The 24,997-nt window shown below is 35.7% G+C and overlaps 4 protein-coding genes and 2 pseudogenes across 6 annotated transcripts; 4 read left to right on the top strand and 2 right to left on the bottom strand.

The window, feature by feature from the left end:
- The first annotated feature begins 918 nt into the window (after positions 1–918).
- On the top strand, positions 919–3,716 carry SAM-2 (S-adenosylmethionine synthetase 2). Its single transcript, XM_022902015.2, has 2 exons — positions 919–1,016; positions 2,160–3,716. The coding sequence occupies exon 2, from the start codon at positions 2,169–2,171 to the stop codon at positions 3,348–3,350; it is 1,182 nt and encodes a 393-aa protein (XP_022757750.1). The 5' UTR covers positions 919–1,016; positions 2,160–2,168; the 3' UTR covers positions 3,351–3,716.
- Positions 3,483–4,592, top strand: LOC149512784 (uncharacterized). The gene is made up of 5 exons (XM_089751080.1): positions 3,483–3,487; positions 3,566–3,620; positions 3,815–3,955; positions 4,086–4,121; positions 4,226–4,592. Exons 1-5 carry the CDS (start codon positions 3,483–3,485, stop codon positions 4,346–4,348), a joined length of 360 nt encoding a protein of 119 aa, XP_089607206.1. The 3' UTR covers positions 4,349–4,592.
- On the bottom strand, positions 4,393–5,375 carry LOC149512783 (major pollen allergen Ole e 10 pseudogene; annotated as a pseudogene).
- A 2,590-nt stretch (positions 5,376–7,965) lies between these two features.
- Positions 7,966–8,549, top strand: LOC149512782 (ABC transporter G family member 37-like). The gene has a single exon (XM_089750486.1). It carries the CDS (start codon positions 8,070–8,072, stop codon positions 8,421–8,423), a length of 354 nt encoding a protein of 117 aa, XP_089606612.1. The 5' UTR covers positions 7,966–8,069; the 3' UTR covers positions 8,424–8,549.
- Positions 8,550–9,728: 1,179 nt separating this feature from the next.
- Positions 9,729–16,547, top strand: LOC111304948 (pleiotropic drug resistance protein 3-like; annotated as a pseudogene). The gene is made up of 21 exons (XR_016331364.1): positions 9,729–9,770; positions 9,923–10,007; positions 10,354–10,513; positions 10,599–10,675; positions 10,783–10,836; positions 10,984–11,074; positions 11,297–11,598; positions 11,688–11,969; positions 12,067–12,380; positions 12,463–12,623; positions 12,719–12,822; positions 12,922–13,076; positions 13,196–13,413; positions 13,497–13,829; positions 14,001–14,291; positions 14,453–14,536; positions 14,610–14,742; positions 14,925–15,152; positions 15,477–15,641; positions 15,722–15,983; positions 16,143–16,547. The product of XR_016331364.1 is annotated as a pleiotropic drug resistance protein 3-like (transcript).
- Positions 16,548–17,430: 883 nt separating this feature from the next.
- Positions 17,431–23,789, bottom strand: LOC111304947 (squamosa promoter-binding-like protein 1). Of its 2 annotated transcripts, XM_022902000.2 has the most exons (11): positions 23,607–23,789; positions 22,594–23,525; positions 22,256–22,437; positions 21,386–21,873; positions 20,717–20,791; positions 20,526–20,633; positions 20,325–20,442; positions 20,058–20,199; positions 19,729–19,879; positions 18,604–19,239; positions 17,431–18,187 (listed from the first exon to the last, which is right to left on the bottom strand). In XM_022902000.2, exons 2-11 carry the CDS (start codon positions 23,193–23,195, stop codon positions 17,738–17,740), a joined length of 2,952 nt encoding a protein of 983 aa, XP_022757735.2. In that variant the 5' UTR covers positions 23,196–23,525; positions 23,607–23,789; the 3' UTR covers positions 17,431–17,737. The 2 variants fall into 2 exon arrangements, with proteins under 2 accessions (XP_022757735.2, XP_022757734.2); XM_022901999.2 differs by having other exon boundaries at positions 22,594–23,789.
- Positions 23,790–24,997: the final 1,208 nt, after the last annotated feature.

Here is a 24,997-nt window from a genome sequence, read left to right as displayed (position 1 = left end):
GAAACACTTGACCAAAGTGAAAACTATATTACTAACAATTTTTTATAAAAGAAATCTTGCTGTTAAAATTTAAATTTTAAATTTTTTAAATATTATATTTTAAAAATAATTGTATATATTAATTTTAATATTAAAAAAGATAAAAATTTAGTATTATTGTTGTGATTGAAAAAAATTTAAGTTAGGAAAAGTTTGTTTAAAAATATGATTAAAATTTTTAAATATTTGATATTATTTTAAAAAATACTACTAATAATTAAAATATCTAAAAAGATATATATATATATATATAGAATAATAAAATTTAAGACAATATAATAATTTTCTATCCCAAACACTTTTTTTTTTAATTTTAAAACTAAATTTTAAATTAACAACTCTTTTTTAAAATATTAAATTAAATAAAAGTCGCTTTTGAAGACAAATTATTTTCGACGGTCATACTATACCACGCTTAAACCGATGAAAAAAAATCATTTGGGCAACCCATGTGGGCTACTGCAACGGGGATCGCCCGCCAAGCCAATGAAGCAAACGGCTCAAGCAAAAGCCATCGAGCCAAATCACCGGCGAAGGTTGGTGAGTGACCGAAGTTTGCCGGTAAAATCCATCAAAAAGGCCAAAAAAAAAAAATCATAAACCATAAATAAGTACCAACAGCCAATAGTTTTATTTTTATAGAAACAAACAAATGTCTTTATCTCTCACCAACCTCAACCAATCCCTCAAAAGTCACAATCCGAATCCCCGTGACATCCAACGGCTACATTATTGTCTTCCCAACCTTTTATATCAGCAATCCTAATTTTACCAGATTCCTACCCAACTCAAAAAAAAAAGAAAAGAATCCAAACTGACTAGTAACAGGTAAACACATCTATTTCTCTATAAATAGCCGCGTTCGAGGCGAAATACGTTGTACCGTTGAGTTCCGCTTCTCTAGAGGTCTGGTCTGCTAAACACTCTTTCCTTATCTCGCAACCAAGGACTCGGATCCGTGGGGAATTCTGTCTAAGGTTGCCTTTTCTATCCTTTTTTATTTTTCTATATCTTTTTTTTTTGTTTATTGCTTTGTCTCTGTCGTTTTTGTTCGGAGATTTTACTTTGTTGTTTGTAGTAGCAACGGAAAATGTGTGTTCTGCCTCTGTATCATCTGTTTCTATGCCTTTTTTTGAGTTAAGTTTGGCTGAAATGCCTTAAGATCTGTGCGGTTTTCTGTTTATTTGGAGTTTTTAGCATATTGGTTTTTGAAATTTTTAAGATCTGTGATTCTGAGGTTTGACTATGGATTATTTATGGAAGTTTTACGGTAAAAAAGTTCATTTGGTTTGGAGTAACGCTTTGAGTTGAGATGAAATAATTATTTTCGGTTATTGATGATGTTTTAAACTTTGATTGAATTTATTTTTTAATTAAAAGGTAGTTCAGTACTTCAGGTTTGAGTAGGATCTACTGGATCTGTATTTTTATCTCCTAGTATCTTACATCATTCTGATCTTTCGAATTGAGTATAAAATTTAAGAATTTTGATGTGATTTTTACGTCTTTGAGTTAGATTGTGTGTCAGACATTTCTACGCAGGCTTAAAAACTCTTGCAATTTTTTATCTGCTCAAGGTATTTAATAAATAAAATGGCCCAACAATATACACAAAAATGGTCTTCTTCAAGTGAATTAATTGCAAAGGCTCTGTCAATAAGGCCTCCCTTTTGGATCATGGAAAGAATAGAGGAGAAAAGGATAGGAGAATTTGTTGACTTTTTTTCAGAGAATAAGAAATTACTGTGAATAACATAAATGTCAACTTGCAACTGGGTCCATGATTTGGAAATTATACGATTCCTATATTCTAGATTCTGATTTCTGAGATGCTAAAGGAATCTGTTTATTTCTTTACTTATTGTTGTGACCCTCAGAACATAATCTTCCAAGAAAGCATGAAGCTATTGTGGTTTACCCTGATTCTCCTGCTCCTGAACTGTTCTAGATCAGCATGAACAATTTCAATCGATATTGAAATTCTTTTTGATTTTGTTCTTTTATTCGAGCTATTCTCATCAGCATATTCTATTGGCCAACCTCACTAATTAAGATTCGTTTTATAAAGTCACTGCTCTGTAATTGTACTAAGATTCCTTTGGTGTTATTGCAATGTGCAGATTGCTAGAATGGAGAACTTTCTATTCACATCTGAGTCCGTAAACGAGGGTCACCCTGACAAGCTTTGTGACCAGATCTCTGATGCTGTGCTCGATGCCTGTCTTGCTCAGGATCCTGACAGCAAGGTTGCCTGTGAAACATGCACCAAGACTAACATGGTCATGGTCTTTGGAGAGATTACCACCAAAGCCAATGTAGACTATGAGAAGATTGTCCGTGACACATGCCGCTCCATTGGATTTGTTTCTGATGATGTGGGTCTTGATGCTGACAACTGCAAGGTCCTGGTCAATATTGAGCAGCAGAGCCCTGACATTGCCCAGGGTGTCCATGGTCACTTTACAAAGCGCCCAGAAGAGATTGGAGCTGGTGACCAGGGCCATATGTTTGGTTATGCCACTGACGAAACCCCTGAACTCATGCCTCTTAGCCATGTCCTTGCAACTAAGCTTGGGGCACGTCTTACTGAGGTTAGGAAGAATGGCACCTGCCCCTGGTTAAGGCCTGATGGTAAAACCCAGGTTACTGTTGAGTACTACGATGATAATGGTGCTATGGTTCCAGTTCGTGTTCACACTGTCCTAATCTCCACCCAGCATGACGAGACTGTTACAAATGATGAAATTGCTGCTGACCTCAAAGAGCATGTTATCAAGCCTGTCATCCCTGAGAAGTACCTTGATGAGAAGACAATCTTCCACCTTAACCCATCTGGTCGCTTTGTTATTGGCGGTCCTCACGGTGATGCTGGTCTTACTGGACGTAAGATCATTATTGACACTTACGGTGGGTGGGGAGCCCACGGTGGTGGTGCTTTCTCTGGAAAGGACCCAACCAAGGTGGATAGGAGTGGTGCTTACATTGTTAGGCAGGCTGCCAAGAGCATTGTAGCAAATGGGCTTGCCCGCAGATGCCTTGTGCAGGTGTCCTACGCTATTGGTGTGCCTGAGCCGTTGTCTGTCTTCGTGAACAGCTATGGAACTGGAAAGATTCTTGACAAGGAAATCCTCCAAATTGTGAAGGAGAACTTCGACTTCAGGCCTGGTATGATCACCAACAACCTGGACCTCAAGAGGGGTGGCAATAGCCGGTTCTTGAAGACAGCTGCCTATGGACACTTTGGAAGGGATGACCCAGACTTCACCTGGGAAGTTGTGAAGCCCCTCAAGTGGGAGAAGCCTCAATCGTAAATTGAGCTTTGCCTGTCCCGGCTGCTCAGTGCTTGCTAATTTCTAGTTCTGAATGATATTAATCCTGATGTTTCTTTGCTGCTGCCATATACTTTAAGCAATCCCCCGAATGTTTCTAATCTCATACATATGATGCCGTATTCATTTTATATTTTCTTTTCCATTTCTATTTTTCTTTTATCTTGGTTGTCCTGATTTTATGTGTCCTTTATCAGTGTCATTGTTGAAAAAATGTATGAGAATTTTGCTTCATATTTGATTGCACTGGAAGTAACAATCTGCCCCTTATGATTGCTTGTGGAATTCGCTGCAAGGAAGCAGCAATATGTAGTAATATGTACTTTGGGATAATCATTATTGTTCTAATGCTCCCATCGTCCCTCTTTTTTTTTTTCCTTTTGTTTTACATTGTTTTAGTAGCGGCCCATTCTTTTCAGATTGTTGTAATCATGCAATGTGTTTAGATAAGAAGCTATGCAGGGCCTCTTGACCCTGACGTGACAATAACAGTGCCGTATCATGCAGCTCTTGTGGCGTTCAGTTGGACGCGGCTTTTGAGTATTCTGGGCTCCAGACGGTTAGTTGCTTCCTGCCATTCCGGTCAGGTTTGTTTTAGGCAGCAACTAGTGTAAAATAGGGCCTAACTCTCTCTACATTTTTTTCACCTTATTCTTACTAATTATGATTAGCAGTATCATCATGTTTTTAATGTATTGAAATTTTACTTGCCAATAGGAGTTTGCATTGTATATCGAAATGAAAATATCACAGGTAAATTATTTGCCACAATTGCTACTGCCTTGTCTCTCAAATCAATTAAAACAGAGGACCACAGTTCATAATAAAAGAACTTGACATCATGTCCTTCCCGGCAGTTCTCGGGCTTCTGTTTATCACATTGGATAGTTACAGCTACCAATGGCTGCCAACAACAGCAAGGAAAAAGCCAAGATCTTTCAAACATCAACAAGCTTTCAGCAAATAACAGGCTGAAGTAGATGCCCTGCTGAATCAGACAGGATGTGGAAAATAACTTAGATGGGTTCTCTGAAATGATGATGCCAGTGCCATTGAAATGGCAGTTCCGAGTATTCTTCCCTGCAGACTTGTAGAAGAGATTCATGGCGTAAGAAGCATGGGAGATGATACTGTTTGGGCGGTAGCAGGTACCGCCAGGTTGGATTTGCTTGCAATCCACTCCATTTTGCGTGCAGCTGTAATTAATATTGCTGTTAAGCCTGATATTATCTGTGGATGGCTTGGCGATGCACCACGTATTTCCACCACCGCTTGCCTACAAAACACTAAACACTCGTTACTTTCATTAAGTGAACAGACAAATTAGGGTGGCATATAAGAGCAATAAAGCTGTTAAACTTGCTTTCGTTATGTGGACAGACAAATTAGGGTGGCATGTGAGAGCAATATAGCTGTTTAACTTGCTTTTCATTCTTAGACATTTAAATCACTTGATAGCACCCATTCAAAATCTACTATAACCTTTTAGCGGTTCTGATTACTCCTTGGGAGTTACCTTTCTCCCATTACCATGTTTTCTTGAACGTGCATGTGGTAGCACAACCCGATTTTAGAGTACAAATAAACTTGAAAATCAAAATAAAAGAAAATCTTTCAAAGAGCAAAAGGAGATTAATGGAGTATAATCTACTAAATGCAGCTAGATGTCTGCGGATTTGGACTCCTAGTGGTACAATCTTAATCTTTTGTCAAAACTTGAAGGAAGAATAAAATCCTCAATAATCAGAGATAGAAATGATAATGGAAATAAACGCACCTTCACAAGCAGCAAAACAAAGAAGCAAAGAGAAGGCTAGAGGAAGACATGCCAGAGCCAAAGGTTGTTTTGTGCACTTCATTTTTCGTTTTTGGTCACTGAAACGTACAGCTTAGTTTGTATTTGGTATTGAAAGAAGGTTAGACTCGGCCAGTGAAGGAATGAAGATTACCCCTACGGTATATATAGAGAGTGAATTACATTAATGTGGCATTCCTAGTCTCAGACTAATCTAAGCCTGATTTGAATCCTCCTTTTCTTTTCTTTTTTTTTTTTTTGAGTTGTGGGTATCATCTTCTACATGTCAAACCTGTACTCTAGCTAACAGAATTATTCATGTGAATTCAGTTGGGTTCATCATTTTTACCCACTGTTTCTTTGCTAAATCACCATGAATATCCTGTCACGCCTCTAATGTGAAAGAATAAAAATGCATTGGAGGCTTGGTCACAAATGCGGTGGACAATCATAGCACGGTAGCTGACATTGTGAAAATTTTAAGTGTTGATCACACTGTCAACCAAAAAAAAAGGTTTTTCATTCATAGCAAAGGTGTTAGTAATAACACAGAAAGAGACAGTTGTTAAACCTGACTCCGCTCAGATATTGGACCATGGGCTTTCGACCAAAGCCTAAGACCAGCAACATGACCTTCATGTTAGAACAAGGATTTCTGGGCCAGATTAGTAACCTTGTGCTTATTAGTAACCTATGGGTGATTTTGATAGATTCCTCGACCCATGGAAAGATCTAGTCCAAACATATGATGAAGCATTTCTTGGCATTTCTAGTGATATCTTCAAGTTAAAATACCTTGATATGCATGTGTTTTAACTTTTGACCTTTTTTTTTTTTTTTTTTTACATTTGCAGGTGAGTATATATTGAAATTCCATACATCTATCTTGATGCAGTTTTCAACTTGGCACTAAGATTTTGATTCAATCTAACTTTTAACTTAAAGTTTTAACTGTATCTTTTGCAGGTTCCGATATGGATTTGACATTTTAATTTATAACCTGATTTTGTTGATAATTTAAAGAAATTTCACATAAAATTCCTATCAAACTCTTGTCATTTTTTTATAGCATTTCTAGACCAATATCCCAAATGATCAGGTGACTAATAGTTTCCAAATTTTAAAAATATGTTAACAATGCTTGCTATTGCACTAATTCCATTTCTTTTCCACCACCAATAAACAAATAAATAAATAAATAAACAAAAGAGCAGGCCTCTGCCTACTCTATATCCTCTAACAGATTCCTACTCCCGGCCCTTCAGCATGAAGGCACAATCAATTTACAATAAGAGATCAAATAGCATATTATCTTCACTTTTCTCATGTTCTTCCAAGAGTTAACAATTTAATATTGACCTAGGCAGGCTGTTAATTACTAGGATAAACCTGTAATATTTAATTCGGTAGGCAAAGTTGTAGTCAAAGCTGTTAATGGATCGAGTTGAATCGGCTTAGCACTTTTAAAACCTGTAATATTAAATTAGATTTATTATTAAATATTAAAAAATTAATTTTATATTAATATTTTAAATATATTCTAAAAATAAATTTTAACAAAATAATTATTTATTAATGTAATATTATCTCTAAACTAGACTTGAGCTTAAGCTAAACTCAATCTGTGATCACCCCTAATTGTCATACTAACATTGACTTTTTTAATTCATGTATACAAAAATAGAAAGAGTATGGAGATTCAAACTCTAATTCTCTTAAATGAAGTAAGAATCTTTAAACCAAATTTACACATCTAAAGGTCAATTCTACATTAGAACAGTCAATTGACGATTAAATGTTGTTATAGCAATTTTGGATTCAGTTTTGTTTATTTGTTTTCCCTTTTTTTTTTTTAATTTTTAAAGAACCAAATTGTTTTTTTAATATGTTTATGAGGTATTTAAGTTGTTCATAGTAAACGTTTTATTTTTATATTTGTAAAAGAATTAAAAAATTAAATTTATTAATTGAAAATGATTGAATTTAATTAGTTTATATAATTATTTTAAAAAATACTATTCAATAAATTTAAGATTTAAATTATAACATCTATAATTTTTTTAATTTTCATATTATAATCTATTTTATAGAAAAAGAAAAAAAATTGTTAGTTATAATAATGTTATCAAATATATATTTTAAAGGTATTAATATTAATGTATGTTATTTCCTTTATAAATGGGTAATTGTTTTAATGACCATTAAAATCTTAATATCATGCAAGTGTCCAGCCATAATTAGGTAAATGGATTGTGCTACCGATAGGTCATCCATGGAGGTGGTACCCACTAGCCCAAGGCCATAAATATTTATTGTAAAAGTTAAAAACTCTAAAAAAAACCCACAAAAATTAAAATTTACCAAATACGACCAAACATGTTTTTTTTTTTAATTATTAGATAAAAGATGAAAATAGTAAAATTCGAATTTTCACTTTTAAATATTTTATTAAGTATTTTTAATCATTACATCAAGAAAATAAAAATTATTAGATGCTATTTTAAGCTACATAAATAAAATAAATTCAGCTTTAACTTGGCAATTATATAATACAAACAATGTAATAGAAGAGGTAACAGATTTCTTTTTCAATCAAACTTTTTTAATTAGAAGGATTGGAAGTATTATGATTTAAATTTTAAATTTATTAAATGTTATTTTCTAAAATATAATTATATGAATAAAATAAATTAAATTTTAAGCCAGAAAACTTCTCTGACAATTTTTGTTACCAAACAAAGCAAAGACAATGCCAATTCCCCACAAACCCTGAAACTGACGGAATTAAATTTGTTGTGCTATATATTTCATTAGCAGTTCGTTAAATTGATTTAATTCTCCTCTAACTTGGGAAAAAGGAAGATACGGGAAAAATGGCCTTGAACTAGCAGACCCTAAGGAGAAGCATGGCGTCGACATTGAAAGATCTCGTTTCTTCTAGCATCAGGAGCGGTTCAGATGCGGGAGAGAATGATGATGAAGTGGAGTTGCAGTGGGATGCGATCGAAAGATTACCCACTTTCAAGCGGATAAGAACATCAATGTTTGATAACAAGTTGTTAAACGATGGCAAAGGAGAGGCAGGCAACAGGGTGATAGACGTTACTGAGCTTGGAGCTGTGGAACGCCATGTTTTTATTGACAAATTGATAACCATAATCGAAGAGGACAATCTCAGGCTGTTAAAGAAACTTAAAGAAAGAATAGCCAGGCATGAAACAAGAACCTTGTCTTTTCCTTTTCCTTTTTTGCTTGTATAGCCATTACGAACATCAAAATCAATTATGAACTCGCATAACAACGTGGTCATTGCCAAAAAAAACTTAGATTGACATTTGGTGGTCTGACTGAAATTGATATTTGGAATCAGGGTGGGATTGGAAATGCCAACCATCGAAGTGAGATTCAAGAATTTGTCTGTGGAAGCAGAGTGTAAAGTGGCACATGGAAAGCCCCTTCCTACTCTTTGGAACACTATCAGAAACACATTCTCTGTAAGTGTTTAACATTTTCCATAAAATTCCATCCCCTCAAGCAAAAATTTTAGTGTATCGGAAATGCATTTTTTTCACACATGGTTGACAAATTTTTTTTTATTAATCTAAGATATGAACATAGTTTTTCTATAGGTTACATCTAAAACAATGGCAGTCTAAATATGAACAAAATGTTTGGTAAATAGTTCTTAAATATGTACTGTTTTTGTTTATTTATTAAGTTTAATAAACAACTACGAATAATATTTTAGAGTTCTTTATTAAACGAACAAATTATAAATATTACAAAATTTAATCATGTTCAATTCATTTATAACATGAAAGTGTAAACAAAAAAAATATTTGACAAATAATTTATAAATAATCTTGATATTTATTTGTTTATTAAACATAGCAAATAATTAGAAACAACATCTAAAGATTCGTTAATCAAATGAATATATCATGAACATAATAAAATTCGTTCATGTTCAATTCGTTTATAATTCTATTTAATAGCTGTTTGGATCCCCCTGAACTTTTGATGCGGCATGATTAAGTTTATTGTACCTCCAATTGAATCTAAACGTTAATTTTAATGAAATCAACATATATTTCTCATTAAAATTTTTTTTTTCATCGTAGCTACAATAAAATTTTTTTAATTGCAATTATAATAAATTTTATTATTATTTTTAATCTCACCGCAATTAATCTCACCGTCCATCCAATATTAATAACACTTTGCTATTTATGGTAAGTAAACATGGAAAAAAAAATACATGAAGCCGGGTTCACTTTCTTCTTTTTTTTTGTTTTTTGGATAAATGAAACTTAACTATCCGAAAAAGGGAAAAGAAAATGAAGCTAGCTTTTTTTAGATGGATGTTGCAATTGTCATCTCTAACTTATAAAGTACTGAAATGATCTTAGTTTGACTAGAGAATTTAGGATTCCAGTTTGACTATTTAAAAATATTACTACTATTTTATGCCATGCACCTCTTAAAATAGGAAAGTTTAACAAGGTATCTCATGTTCAGCAGGCTATAATAAATGTTAATAGATGCATGTCTCAACCAAACAAGATCAAAATTCTCAACGATGTCAGCGGCATCATCAAGCCTTCCAGGCACATACTCCAGCTTGAAATCATATAATCATGACAACTATTTAAAATAGAACCTATCAGGTTTAAGCTACGTTTTTCGTTTGAAATAAGGAACAATAGTTTATACCAATTCAATTAGCTGAGCATTGTTCATACACTCAATTCTAATGCAGGATGACTTTGTTGCTTGGCCTTCCGGGCTGTGGAAACACTACTTTGTTACAAACACTTGCAGGGAAGCATGACCTATCTCTCAAGGTGCTTTTTCTTACCTATCTAGCCTCTCGGACATAAACCGTGTATGATCTGCATAAACTGCGTATGTGCTTCTTTCATGAGTTGTCGTTTATGCTTTAAGGATGCTTGATAGAATGTCTAGGATGGGATATCTTCTTTTTACCTGATTGTTTTAGCTTCATTTGACTTGAATTAGTTAATCATTTGTAAGGTACGGGTACCAGAATTGGAATTCTTGTCCTTTTGGGATTGGGTTTGTATCGGCTATGCTTTGGGATCACAGAATGCAAAACATAGAAAAACATTATTCGTTAATGAATTAAACAACAAACCACTGAGCAATCTATTTGTACAATTTTAATATCAGGTCTCAGGGGAAATCTCTTACAATGGTTACAAGCTCAATGAATTTGTTCCTCAGAAAACGTCAGCTTATATAAGTCAATATGACTTGCATATTTCTGAAATGACTATAAGAGAGACACTTGACTTCTCAGCACGTTGTCAGGGTCTTGGGAGCAGAGCAGGTAGATTTTGTTCTCCATCTTATATTAATTAAAAATCACACCTTCTTAACAGTATATTGATCATTGAAATTGTCTATGGTTGAAGATATTTTGAAAGAACTCAGTACACGGGAGAAGCTACATGGCATCATCCCTGAACCAGATATAGACACCTACATGAAGGTAATCAGTTTTACGACAAATGGTTCAGTTATTTAACATGTTAATAGAAGGCTGGTAGCTTCCATCATTTCCTTTGCTGCAATCTTTGAAACAATCTATGTTGGCAGGCAATTTCAGTAGAAGATTTAAAGAGAACACTCCAGATAGACTATTTATTAAAGGTGATTCGCTTGATTTTGACTGTAAAAGAAAAAAAAATTGTACTAATATTTTTACATCCACTTCATTTTGAGTTCCATCAGAGGATCCAACTCTTGTAGCTATTAATAGCTTCCCTAAATATTTTGCTACCATTTGTGATTATTCAGATCCTAGGACTGGATATTTGTGCTGATACGATCGTGGGGGATGCAATGAACAGAGGAATCTCTGGCTGTGAAAAGAAAAGGCTGACAACAGGTTTTTTGCTTGTACCTTGTAGTCTACCACTTGCTAATGAATTTATGAGTTCATTTAACTAAAATAAAAATATTATTGCCAATGGATTTATGAGTTAACTAAAATAAAAAATTAAGTGGTTAATAAAACTAATGGATAAATTATGATCAGCACAATTTTCATTGAGTTAGAAAATTAAGTTCTTCGACAAAGTACTAAGTGTTTAGTGTTTACCTCTAACAGGGGAAATGATAATTGGTCCAACCAAAGCTCTCTTTATGGATGAATTATCAACAGGCTTAGATAGCTCCACGACCTTTCAAATTGTAACCTGTCTACAGCAATTGGCCCACATAATAGGGGTCACAATTTTAATTTCACTTCTTCAACCAGCTCCGGAGACCTTTGATCTCTTTGATGACATTATCTTAATGGCGGAAGGGAAGATTGTATACCACGGACCTCGGAGTGATGTTCAATAGTTCTTTGAACATTGCGGCTTTAGGTGCCCACCACGGAAAGGCCTCGCTGACTTCCTGCAAGAAGTATGTGTCCACACTTGAATCTATGTAGCACACACGTAATATTTGCTTCAATTCTCGAAACATTGTTTTGAAGTTGGTTTATGTAATAGGTACTCTCCAAGAAGGATCAAGCACAGTACTGGTATCATATGGGCAGACCTCATAGTTATGCTTCTACTGACAAATTCATAGCTGCATTCAAGGAGTTTCATGCAGGAAAGAGGCCAATCGAAGAACTCTGCACGCCTTTCAACACAACTGAGGATCACAAAAATGCTTTGTCATTTAACATCTGTTCATTGGGAAAATGGGCATTATTCAAAGCATGCTTAGCTAGGGAATGGCTTCTCATGAAGCGTAACTCAACTTTTTATGTGTTTAAATCAGCACAGGTAACCATAATTAATCGCAGTTAGTAATTTATGAATCAATATAGAAGGCAAATTAATAAACACACTCTTACACACCTTGGGTGTTTTCTGCTTGTAGCTTGTTTTTTTGGCACTGATAACCTTGACTGTGTTTATACGCGCTCGGATGAAGATTGATGAGTTCCATGCAAGCCAGTACATGACTTCTTTATTTTATGATCTTTTGAAACTTATGGGCAATGGAATGTCAGAGTTGGCATTTACTAGTTCCAGACTTGGCATATTCTACAAGCAAAGAGATTTGTACTTCTATCCTGCATGGGCTTATTCAATTCCTTCGGCTATTCTAAAGATTCCATTTTCATTCCTTGATGCTTTTCTCTGGACATCTCTTGTATATTATACGATTGGCTATAGTCCAGAACCAGAAAGGTTAGCTTTTTAAAGACAATTTTCTATTACTACTATGTTAAAAATAAATTTCATCTTATCTGTGTCCTAGTGTCACTGTCAGGTTTTTCCGTTAACTATTCCTCCTTTTCCTTCTTTATCAAGTTGCAATCTCAATTTATCGTTTGATTGCCGCGGTATTTCAAAACCCATCCACTGCGGCAATTTTTGGTGAATTTACGTTTGTGATGACAGCATTATTCAGTGGTTTCATGGTACCCCAACGTAAGGTCAATCTTACTATTTGTAAGAAGAAATTCTGAAGTTTAAAAAATGAAAAAGTATTCATGTAAATATAACACACGATTTCGTCAATGCAGCATCAATGCCTAGTTGGATAAAATGGGGTTTTTGGATTTCCCCACTCTCATATACAGAAATAGGAATCGCCGTTAATGAATTTCTGGCTCCTAGGTGGCAAAAGGTAAAAAGGAGAATTGCCAATGGTTGTTGATGAAATGAGTTAAAGATCAAGACTTCTGTACTTGCTACTCCATGTTCGCCGGTCATTATTGCTTTTCAGGTTTCATCTTCAAATGAGACTTTAGGGCATCGGGTTCTAATAAAGCGTGGACTATACTTCGGTGAATACTTCTACTGGATATCAGTAGGAGCTTTGATAGGAATGTGGATTCTTGTTAACGTTGGATTCACCTTAGCCCCTAAGTTATTTAAAACGTAAGTTTTACTCCATGCAGATACAAGAAGAAAACGATAAAAGAATCAAAAACTTAATTGATGAAATAAATCATTTCTAGTACTAAGCTGTGTTTGTTGAAAAATGAAATTTTGCACAGCTCCAGGGAGATCTCGGGCTATTGTTTCTCAAGAAAGGTTCTCTTATCTAAAAGGAAAAGAAGATTTGAGCAATTCTAATTCCATACAGGAAAACAAACAGCCTGTTGTTGAGTCTTTGAATGATGCTGCAACAACAGAAATTACAAGGATGGTTTTTCCTTTTGAGCCTGTAACACTATCATTTGATAACGTGCAATACTTTGTCCACACTCCCAAGGTAACCATACTACTTATCAACAGAACCTTATTATTTTGAAGATGATTAGAAAAGTTTTCAATCTATCTTCTCTGTTTTCCCAGAAACTGAGGGAGCAAGGGTTCCCAAATAAGAAACTACATCTTCTTCGAGATATTTCTGGTGCATTTAGGCCTGGAGTTCTTACTGCTTTGATGGGTACTAGTGGAGCTGGCAAGACAACACTGACGGATGTTCTATCTGGAAGAAAAACTGGAGGCTATATTGAAGGGGATATAAGAGTTGGAGGATACCCTAAAGTCCAAGAGACATATGCCAGAGTATCTGGGTACTGTGAGCAAACTGATATACACTCTCCGTAGGTAACAGTACGGGAATCATTGATGTACTCAGCTTGGTTACGCTTACCAGCAGAGATTCCTAGGCATAAAAGATTGGTAAGATGTGTTCAAACTTGATGCAATACCAAAATAAACGAAAAACAAAAACTTCATGCAATGCCCATAAACCAGTCTGATTCGTGAAACATTGTCGTTTTACAAGATAAAATTGTCATGTTATCACCATGAAAGTATATTAAAGGCTTACTTGATTATGGTATTTAACAGGAATTTGTGGCGGAGGTTCTTCAAATGATTGAGCTTGATGAAATCAAAGATGCTTTAGTTGGCGTCGCTGCTGTCAGTGGTCTATCAGCAGAGCAGCGCAAACGGCTAACTATAGCAGTAGAGCTTGTTTCTAATCCATCAATAATATTTATGGACGAGCCAACCTCCGGTTTAGATGCCAGAGCAGCTGCTATTGTCATGCGAGTGGTGAGGAATATAGTTAGTACTAGGAGGACAATTGCATGCACTATTCATCAGCCAAGTATAGACATATTGGAGGCATTCGACAAGGTATTTTGTTAATTTATTGTTACAAAAATTGCACTCAGCACACTTGCTATTCCACAATATAATTATGAGGTGAAGTCTTTCTTTGCATCGGCTTGATTCATTAAATATCATTGATCCTGCCATGATTATTCTGCTTCACATAACGTAAATGCATCCTGCAGGTTATTTTGAAGAAAAGAGGAGGTCAAATAATATATTCTGGAGAGCTTGGTCAGTATTCTAGTAAGCTTATTGAATACTTTGAGGTAAGCAAAAGCAACATCATGACTCATCCACCAGCCTAGTGTAAAAGTATTAATTTAAAACACTTACAAGCAGGGAATACCAGGGTACCAAAAATAAAAGAAAATTACAATCCAGCAACATGGATGTTAGAGGTCACAAATCCTTCTGCTGAAGCCCAACTTGGAGTGGATTTTGCCCATCTCTACAAAGAATCTCATCTTTACCGGTAAGTTCACCACGATAAGTCAAAGCACTGGTTAAGGCCCTGAAGTTTGACCCCAGTTGATATATTGAGGATCTTTGATCATACAGCCACACCTCAAAATAAAATGAAGAAAAATAAAGCTTAGGAAGAATATATTTCTGCTGCATAATTATATCATTTAATTTTATAATTTTTATGTGTAGGAGAAACAAAAAACTGGTCGAAGAGCTGAGAGTTCCAGCACAGGGTTCAAAGGAACTACGTTTTAATACACTCTTTCCACAAAATGGATGGGAGCAATTGAAAGCATGTCTTTGGAAGCAACATTTGTCCCATTGGAGAAACCCCTCATATAACTTGGGGCGCTTAATTTTCACTATGTTATCTTCTTTGTTTTATGGAGTGCTTCTTTGGCAAAAAGGGCAAAAAGTGTAAGCCGCTTCCTTTAAATTTTTTCCCTTTTGGTATTATATAGTTCCTCTCAGTTGAACTCCCCATGAAACACATTCAGAAATATACTTGTTTCATCTATGGAGCATCAGCAAGATTTTCTACCCCAGCATTCCTACAACCAAAGGCACTATTACCCTGAATTTCTTATTACATATTTTAGTCTTTGAACTCATTCAAAATAAGCGTACAGAAAGTTTAGCCTTTCCAAAAGCTGCAGTTATAGCTAAAGTTTAAACATAAACTTATCATCTAACAATAACATGTTACATGCATACTGAAACCATGATCCTCTTTTCCTGAAGAGAAAATGAGCAGGATTCCATCAACATAATGGGATCAATGTATATCTTCATGATATCTACCGGACTAAGCAACTGTATATCATTTCTTCCTCTCATAGCTACTGAGCGGACTATTATGTACCGAGAAAGGTTTGCTGGAATGTACTCGTCCAAGGCATATTCATTGCACAGGTCCAAAACTATTTATTCTCACAGCATACTTCTTTGTGTTTCCAAGAGGTGAATAATAAACTTGCACTTTTACAATTGCAGGTGATAATTGAAATTCCATATATCTTCCTTGAAGCAGTTTTGTTCTTGACAATTTCGTACCCGGTGGTCAACTTTTATGGATCAGCTTACAAAGTATTTTGGTACTTCTATACCATTTTTTGTACAGTGCTCAACTACAAATATATGGGCATGGCGATTGTTTCTTTGACTGCAACTTACCAAATGGCCTCAATATCAGCAAGTTACTGTATCACGTTGGTGAATTTGTTCTCCGGTTTTCTCATACCAGAACCTGTAAGCCTACTGATCTATATAAAGTGAAATTGAAGTTTTTTTTTTTTTCTTTGAAACCTGAATTAATCTAAAATGAGAATTTCTTTTATCACAAGTTCATATTATATTTCCTCTCTTTTCATACCAAATAAAAGTATGCTACATAATTGGCTCTTGCAGCTATTTCCTAATGTGGGTTTGGCTCTATTGGATTGTCCCAACTTCTTGGACTCTGAGAGGTCTCCTCACTTCACAATATGCAGATATAAATCAGGAAATTACAGCATTTGGGGAGCGCAAAACTATCAGCGCCTTCTTAGAAAGCCGCTATGGGTTCAAAAATAAGGATTTACCCCTCACAGCTGTTCTGCTAATAGCTTACCCGCTTTTATTTGCTTCTGTTTTTATATATTTTATGGCTAAGCTAAACTTTCAAAGGAGGTAAACCAACGTGCTAGCTTCTGAATTCATTCTTATGTCATGCATCTTCTGTAATCTTTACCTTTTAATATAAAAGACATGCTTAAGAATTCAAAGCATGATTGAAAATTTCAGCAATAAATTTAATGCACTTGATTTCCCGAATCTCTCAAAAAGTGTACCTGCCATGTGCTCCATGAAGTAGGGTTGGTTGTTTCACAGGTGTTTAATTCAAGCATCCTCAAAACAAGTTAATTATTCTGCATTAACCTATCAAATACAAACGCTGAGGGAAAATTTGTTGAACTTCAGCAGCTTTAATATTACTGTAATTCACACTCATCTATGTATGCTTTAATTATAGTTTATTTACTGGTTTTCACTTTCCAATTAAAATTTGTCATAAAAACCAGAGAGCTGGCACTAAATATACCGAAAATTATGCAACTGAAACACTTCTAATCAATCATCAGGGGCATTGTCATTGCCATTTTAACGAACAGTTAAGGGGCATGAATTATTTTATTGCAATGTAATGTGAAAATGTTTAAAAAAGAAAAAGAGTGTAAAAATGCTCGCAGAAGAAGAATCTGTCTTCACGTGAATTATCGCTCTGGCAATTGGTGGGTCATTCTTCACAAATCAGCTCTGCTGCATTTGCCTGCGAAGAAGAGATTTTTCTCTGAACATGTTAGAATTTGGACGGAACATTACAGGACTTCTTTGGGGACTGTGGCCTTTGGCTTATTCTTAGTGCACTTTCTTTGTTTTGTCCACAATTACCAAACCATTCACGGGACACAGCTGGAGAAAAATGTCAGACCATCCGTAAATCTATCTTCCAATCAGAAATCAAGGAGTGTTGATATCCTTTTAAAGTTTCACCCAGAGGAAAAACACAATAAAAACTGAATTGTTGTTTGGTTGAGAATAAATTTTAAGATAAAATGATTATAGTTGAAAAGAGAAGAAGATCATTAAAAAAAAAAAAAGAAAAGAAAAGAAAAGAAAGGACATTAATCATCCACCAACAGAAATTCCTTTCGGCTGAAGCAACACAGAATTTCATCATTACGATAGAAGATAAAATAATGGTTACAATGCTACTGCTCCCGCTGTGAATGTCAAAGTCAGGAACCTCAGACCCCAGAGAGAGACCTGTGCATGTGTTATTATGGTAATACCCTGATAACATTACATTGATGACTGAACAACAAATAAATATATATGTCCCAAACTCAGTCCAAACACTGTTGTTATACACCAAATCTCAATTTTACAGTCTATTATAAATGGATTACAAATACAAACACCTATCTAACGTTACCGACTTAGGGAGGGAGAGTTACTGGGCTTCAGCTTGTTCCAAACTCCAACAATTCCCACCTGAAGGGACGAAACACGTACAGAACTTCAGGACAGCTCTTAAATAGTAGAGCAACACAGACGCACACTGCAGCGATTGCTACCATTGACAGCATTGTAGGCCTGTAAACCAATGACCTGCTGGCTGTTCCATAGCCATGAGCCGGCTTCTTAATACAAAACTTGCAATGTGACTTCATGGATCTCAATTCAAGCTGCCCAATCTCAAAGCTGGAGCTAGCCTTGTTGTTTTGCTTATGGTTTGTGCTGCAGTCAGAGAGGGCACTCGGAATGTCAACCACCATATGCCCAGAGGGTGGTCTCTTATTAATTTTCTTCTGTACCAGGTGGATGTATGAGTAGTGGCCACGTAAGCGAGCATAATCTTCAGGTGTAGAGCCAGTGCTGTCTCGAGCAGTCTTCCAAGCATCAATGCCAACCTGAACGGGAAATATATACAATTGTTTTTCAAATGAAATTCAACCCAAAAAAATAGAAAGGAGAAAAAAGAAAAGAATAGAACTGTCTTCAGATTTAATGGTTAAACACTGTCAGTCTTAACTTCAGTGGACATTTCAAAGCATCTTACTCAAGTTCAAATACTTATGGAAGTGTTGAGGGGATTGTACATCACGAATGTACTCCTAGAGTCCTAGCAATTTTTAATCAAGCAATGGCACTCATGGCAAGCAGTCCTCCACTTTTCAGCCCAAACTTAGACTATGACAGACAGGATCCAGATAGGTCGAGGTACAGAGGAACGTATTTCAAAATATCATCAAAATTCATGAGAATGGAAACAACAATTCTGTGGTTCCCTTCATGGCATACTCAGAAATAAATGATAAGTGATTACCTTTCCAGGATCATCAGTTAATGCATCCAGCACGTCCTCAGAACCATCTTTACCTGCTGCAATGTGAAGAGGAGTCAAACCTGCGGGGCCTATGACATCAGGTCTAAACAAGAAGCTTCTATAAACACCACCAGCTACTGTCTCACTTTCAAATCCTAATCTGTCTGAAGCTTTCTCAGGGACAAATCTTAAAAGGAGCTCCACCAGAGGTCTACAATTTTTCCTAACAGCTCTGTGAAGAAGACCCATCTCTGTTAATGCAAGGTTAAGGGAAGGATGCGCCCCTGAACCAACTATTCCATCAAGAAGAATATTTAAGAGTGTCTTCACTACAGCACACCATTCATGGTCCATAGAGAACTCCATAAGCCACTTGAACCGCCTTAGAGGAAAGAGTTCTTGGTTAGGATCCATGTGGCCCAATCTAGACTTCAATTGACTTCTATGAAGAAGCCAACCAACTTCATGAATGAAGTCCATGGCTTGATTTTTGGCTTCCATTTTTTCAGTTCTGCCAATATCAGCATCAGTGTCAGTAATCTCCAGTACACTCTCAAGCATTCGGATCTCTGAACAAACATCATCCTCAGCAACTATGAAAGGGAAGAAACTGCTATTAAAACCACGGTCTTCAATCTGGAGAACATCAAGGAAATGTCAACTTCAGCTACCGAAAGGTTTATTCAGAGTAAATTATATAACATGCATCTTTTATCACATGCATGTAAGGGAAAAAAAGGAAGCAAAGGCTTATCCAGATGCATGTAGTTGTGATGTGAAAGCAGCCAAGTATCTTCTATGATCCACTATAAATACCTCTAAGAATTTAGATAAAGTTGACACCAATTGTCTCAAACACTTATCGTCCTAGGACCTTCCTCTTATCCCCTTCCTCCCCAATCCTCCAAAATAACATGGAATTTCATGTAAGGAATTACAACAGTACAACTCAAAGAAGTACTAAACTTAGCACCAACTTCGATGTATTTATACCACACCTATTATCTACAATCTACCTTGTAACCTCTCACTCCATTGAAAGAAACTTTACTAGAATTCACATATAATCTGTATCAAAGATAACAGCAAAGGGTGGGGGAGCAACAGAGTAGAAGAAAAAACCACCTCAATGAATCCTCTTCCGATCACAGAAGGGATAGAGCAAGAAAAGTTAACACACTGAAGCTCATCTTGCACCATGAAATCATCATTGTCATCCATCAACTCATGAGTAGCTTCCTGTACCAGATACTTCCCTTCTACCGCACAGAGCAACCTGGGATAGGAAATTCAAGAATATAGAACGCTCTAGAGCAACCATAGAAATCCAATACAAAACATACAACACAGTAAAACTAAATTTAATTTTATATACATTCCTAAGGATCAATTCAAGCCATTGAGGGTTAAAATGACACAAGAAATATTGACTACAAGAAAAAAGTAAAGAATACCTTGTAGCTGGCCGAGACAGATTGATACCTTTAACTGAAAATTGAGCTCTCTCAGTAGCAGACATTGCAATTGGCTTGACACTCATAATTTTGCTATAATGGTTGCTTCTGAGAGGCAAAGACGTATCTATGACAACCTGACCTGCAGCATAAAAATAAATTTGTTAGAATATTCAATCCTGCATAAAAAAGTGCTCTTGCTTGCCGATTATTTGGTCATATCAATTAAATAATACCAGTAAGGATAAAAACAAAGACCAAACAGACCATTATAAATGAAAGTTATCTGATCCAGCACTGTTATACAAATCCATCCAGTCCTCCAGAAAGTGTCATCTGAACAATCCAGAAGCCGACTCAAACTGAAACCCAGATCACAGCGAAGCTGACAAAAGATGCTAGAGGATTAAAAATATGAAGAATTAATAAGAAGATAAAAATCCAAAGTTTCAAGCAAACCAAGCTTACTTCATCCCATGCAGCCTCAGCTTGACGAAGGTAAATTGTCATAACAATGCACCCAGGTCTAATATAGCTCTCAATGTCAGTGGGTCTATGAGATAGCCAGTCAAGAATCTGGAAGTTCAAACATTTTACGTAAGTACACTTTGAGAGAAAGCAAACCCCAAAGTACAGTCACATTCAAGAACTTGATGTACCCGTGCTCGCATATCCAAAGGACAATCATTTGGCTCTTTCCCAAATAACTTAAACACAATCCTATCTGTACGGCTCTGCAATGGTCAAAGTAAAAAACGAATCATCAGAGGTTAAACTTTTAATAACACAATTAATTGACACTAAACATATAACTCGACAAAGGAGATGGATCATCAAAATATTCGGTTGTAATTGCTTGTCATGACACGAGACATAACTCGACAGAGGAGATGGATCATCAAAATATTTGATTGTAACTGCTTGTCATGACACAAGAGATAAAACCACACAGAGGAGACAGATCATTAAAATATTTTATTGTAATTGCTTGTCATGACACGAAAGATAAACTCCCTGCCTATTATATTCATCAGACACTGTCCAGAATTCTTTGAAGTAACTAGTTGAGGTTAGCATAATCATGCTAAACTTTTCCATGCATGATTCCTCAATGAGGCCATAACCTAGTTCATTCTATACCTTTGTGAGGAGTTGATCAGAGATGAGGCTTGACTACTTAACTATTAACACATAAACTTGTTGCACAATTTGGATCCCCTCCGCAAAATCAAGCCTATCTAGCAAATTCCTATACCTCAGAAAAATATTTGAGGAATTTTAGTCAACAAATGGCAGGCAATCATGCGTGTTATGCAACACAAAGATACCTGAGCATCACCACTGGAACTAGAAGGCGATTGGGCAGATGCTGAATCTGAATTCCCGCTGGTCTGTGGTGGACTTGACTGATGAGAATCTTGTTGGATCCATGAAGGGCAATCAAGGGAGCTAGTCCCTATATTCACAGGTGCAGGAGACCTCTCTATGTCATCTGTGCCATCATCCAAGTCAATGTATATGTCATTCAAATCAAAATTATTCATCTTTACCACTCCAGCTTGGACTTCAGCACCCCTAATATCGGGTGATTGTACTCCTTTCTGTGGAATCTCTGATGCAGGTCCAGTGATGTGCTGATTAAAAGGCTGAGGAGGGCCTTGGCCATTCGAAAATAAAGCCGAAACAGCTTCTGAATCTTGAGGTTCTGGCAAAAGCCCAGATATGTTTGTTCCCACTTGTTTACCAGTATGGTTTGCAAGGCTCCTTAGAAGATGGGATAGCACATCCTGATCTGTGGTCTGGTCAGATCTGTTAGCTGTAATTTAAGGAAAACATAATCATTCACCCCTGTAATGCAAAAGCAGATACAAAATATTCCAGGCAAAAATATGATAGCTAGAATCATGCTACCACAAAAGAATCATGCCAGATCTTTTATCTCTAACTTCTAAATTCATCTAAAATATAGTTTTCAGAGAAAGTGCATGATAAACTATTGCTGAAATCTCTTTTTACATTGCTTCTTCAAACAAGCCACCAAATCACTTAGGTCTCCCAAAAATTAGGGAAAATGATTGTGAAGTATGAAAAATTAATAGCAAATTGATTCCCATTGTTCACAGAAAAAATGAAACGTCAGTCAACTGACATAAACCCACTAGTATTGGTTGTAGTGGGAAAGTGACCGTGCTACTTACAATGTATGTTAGAAAGTATTCTCAAAAGATTTAACAATAGATAACCACTAGTCTGGTCATCATTCAGTGAATTGCCATTGACAACAGTGTCAGGATTTGTTTTCCTCCTCCTTTTATTGTGGCCAGCCAAACGTCTGCGACAGCTTCTCTTACCATCATCAAACTCTTGAAGGACATGAAACCTACCAAAAACCAAACAACATGTCATCCAACAATATGGAATTTCAGCTTAAGTACAGAAATAACAACAAGACTTTCCTTTTAATCAGAATTTCTACAAAATTAATTAGCCTCTCTCTTTCATTTCTGCAAAATCACAGCAAATCTTAGATGCTTACCGACTGCACTGCTGACAAAATCGCTGCATGACATTTCCGACCAGTGCCTTATTAGCTTTGGAATGCATCTCACAAACCTTATGCCGTCTATGATAATCCTTGGCATTGCTCAGATCAACCCCACAGTCCTCAACCTGACAAACTGCACGATTTCCAGAACCTCCGCTCAACTTAGTCTTCTTCCCACTAGTTCCCTCCCAATTTCTCATCTCCCTTTGACTCATTGGATAACCATGACCACCTTGGGCCCCAAGCTTCAAAGTAAGGCTACCTGCTTCTTCATTCAGACTGTCATCTTCGACCACAATAACCCTCCTCTTCTTTTCCAATTCCCTTTTCCCTTTCTCAGTTTCCAGATTCACTTCATCAGAGCATGATGATGAACTATTGGACAAATTCCCAGGAATCCCAGACCCCAGTGGAAAAAACTGCCTTCCCATGCCATCAGTGGACGCTGGATTTATCGAGCTAGCAATGAAAAGGTCACCATCCCATTTCCAATCATTCAAATCCCACTCCAATGTCTTTTTCCCAACTGCCCGCAAATCCGCCGGATTCATACCATAAAATGGATGAGCTTCACTTCTAATTCTAGGCTCCATTTTTTGAAACCCAGATAACTAGAAGACCCAAACCCAGTAATTTAACCTCAAAAGAGGAAATTTAACAACAACAAACCAGAACCTTAATCCTATTCCAACTACAGATCAGAGCTCCAAAACCCCCCCAAAATAGAAAAACTGCACTATTAATTACCACTAATCATCTTCAGTTCTTCTCCAAAAGTCCAAAAACAGTACACCAACACACCCATGATTCCAATTAAGAGCAACCCACATACCAAATCAATTTACATAAAAAAAGTCTAGTTTTCAATTAATCCCAAATTCAAAGCTTGAGCCTTTTTTTTTTCCTTTCACACTTACAACAACCTATCCATAAAAAAGTGAAAATTAAGTAAAATCTAATGAAACAAGCAGAAAGAGTCAAAGGTAAAGAATAACGGACTTAACGGTTCCTTGCTCAGGTGACAGAAGGCGGGACGAGTAGGGAAAGTATTCGCCTGAAAGTGAACGGAAGCTGAGACAAGTTGCGAGAGGTTTTCTCCGACGATGATGGGAACGTGTTTTTTTTTTTTTCTTTTTAAATCTCTAATCTATCTTCTCCGACTTTTATTTACTTCACCCAGTCCTTACAAAATCACATTACATACTTTAAATCGTATTAAAACCCATAAATCTCTCGCCACCATGCATGAATAATACTCAGTTGTACTTTTTTTTTTTTTAAGTATTTGGGTAATGGATGGGTGTGGTATGATACAAAAAAAGAAAACAGAATTTATAAAATTTATTAATTTTAAAATATAAATCATTGATAAAAAAAAATGTCCTTTTATTTTTAACTGTTTGATCAAATGTGTGTGAGAGAAAGAGAAAAAGAAAGGAAACGTACGTCCAATTGATCTAAAATGGTGGGCCCACGTTCACACTGCCTGTCTCACCCCCTTGGCTCTCCATAATAATAATCGTATTTAAAAAGATGCCCACCCCCTGCCTTCTCTTTTCTAATAACTTCTCCTCATCTTAGTGGAGTTCTTTCTGGTGCTTCGCGCAAGTTGGCAAGTCGATGCGGTGGGTGGACCTGTACCATTACACTCGAAAAGTATAGAAATATCTCACTGCGACTGAGTCTAGAATAGGATTCCATTTGAGATGACGTCATGGATAAATCACAGCCCTTTATCTTTTCTTCGTCATACCTCTAATTGGTTCTTTCATTTCTAACTATTCGTCAACGTCAATAAATTTATTTAAATTAATTAAAAATATATATTAAATGAAGTTTAAAATTTTTTACAGTTTTAAAAAATTACTTTTTCTGTCTTTTTTGTTTTTTTAGATATTTTAAAATTGTGTTTTATTTTTTAATATTTAAAATCATGAATTTTAATTTTTAAAAAAATTTAAATTTTAATATTATATATATTTAAATTAAAAAAAATTAATATATAACAAAATTTTTGAGACGAAATCTTTATATTTAAGTGAAAGGAAAGTTTGTGCTTTTTTTTTATTTATTAGCAGTTATTAACAAGAAAGTTTTTTTTTTTTTTTTTTTGTTTAAATAACAAGACGTTGCCACTGGCTTGTTATTGAAACGTTTTGATGAAGAGCGTTGGTTATCGAAAGTTAACCCTCCTATCACTTCACAATGGTTATTGTTTTTCTGTTACAATTGTTGGTTATTCTTCAATGGGTATTAGATATCACGTCAACTTTAAACCATCATCAATATGACATTATCTACATGAAAGTGGGGAAAAGTTTGTTTTTTTTATTTTTTTTTCTTACTTTTCTTTTCTTTCTTTCCTTTTCTTTTTCTTTTTCTTTTTGTCCACTTC

The sequence above is a fragment of the Durio zibethinus genome, chromosome 21 (assembly GCF_047325235.1).
Source record: "Durio zibethinus cultivar Kanyao isolate XHJ-2024 chromosome 21, ASM4732523v1, whole genome shotgun sequence".
In the NCBI taxonomy this organism is placed as follows: domain Eukaryota; kingdom Viridiplantae; phylum Streptophyta; class Magnoliopsida; order Malvales; family Malvaceae; genus Durio; species Durio zibethinus.
Note: the sequence above shows the minus strand (reverse complement) of the source record. Positions and strands in the feature narration are given on the sequence as shown.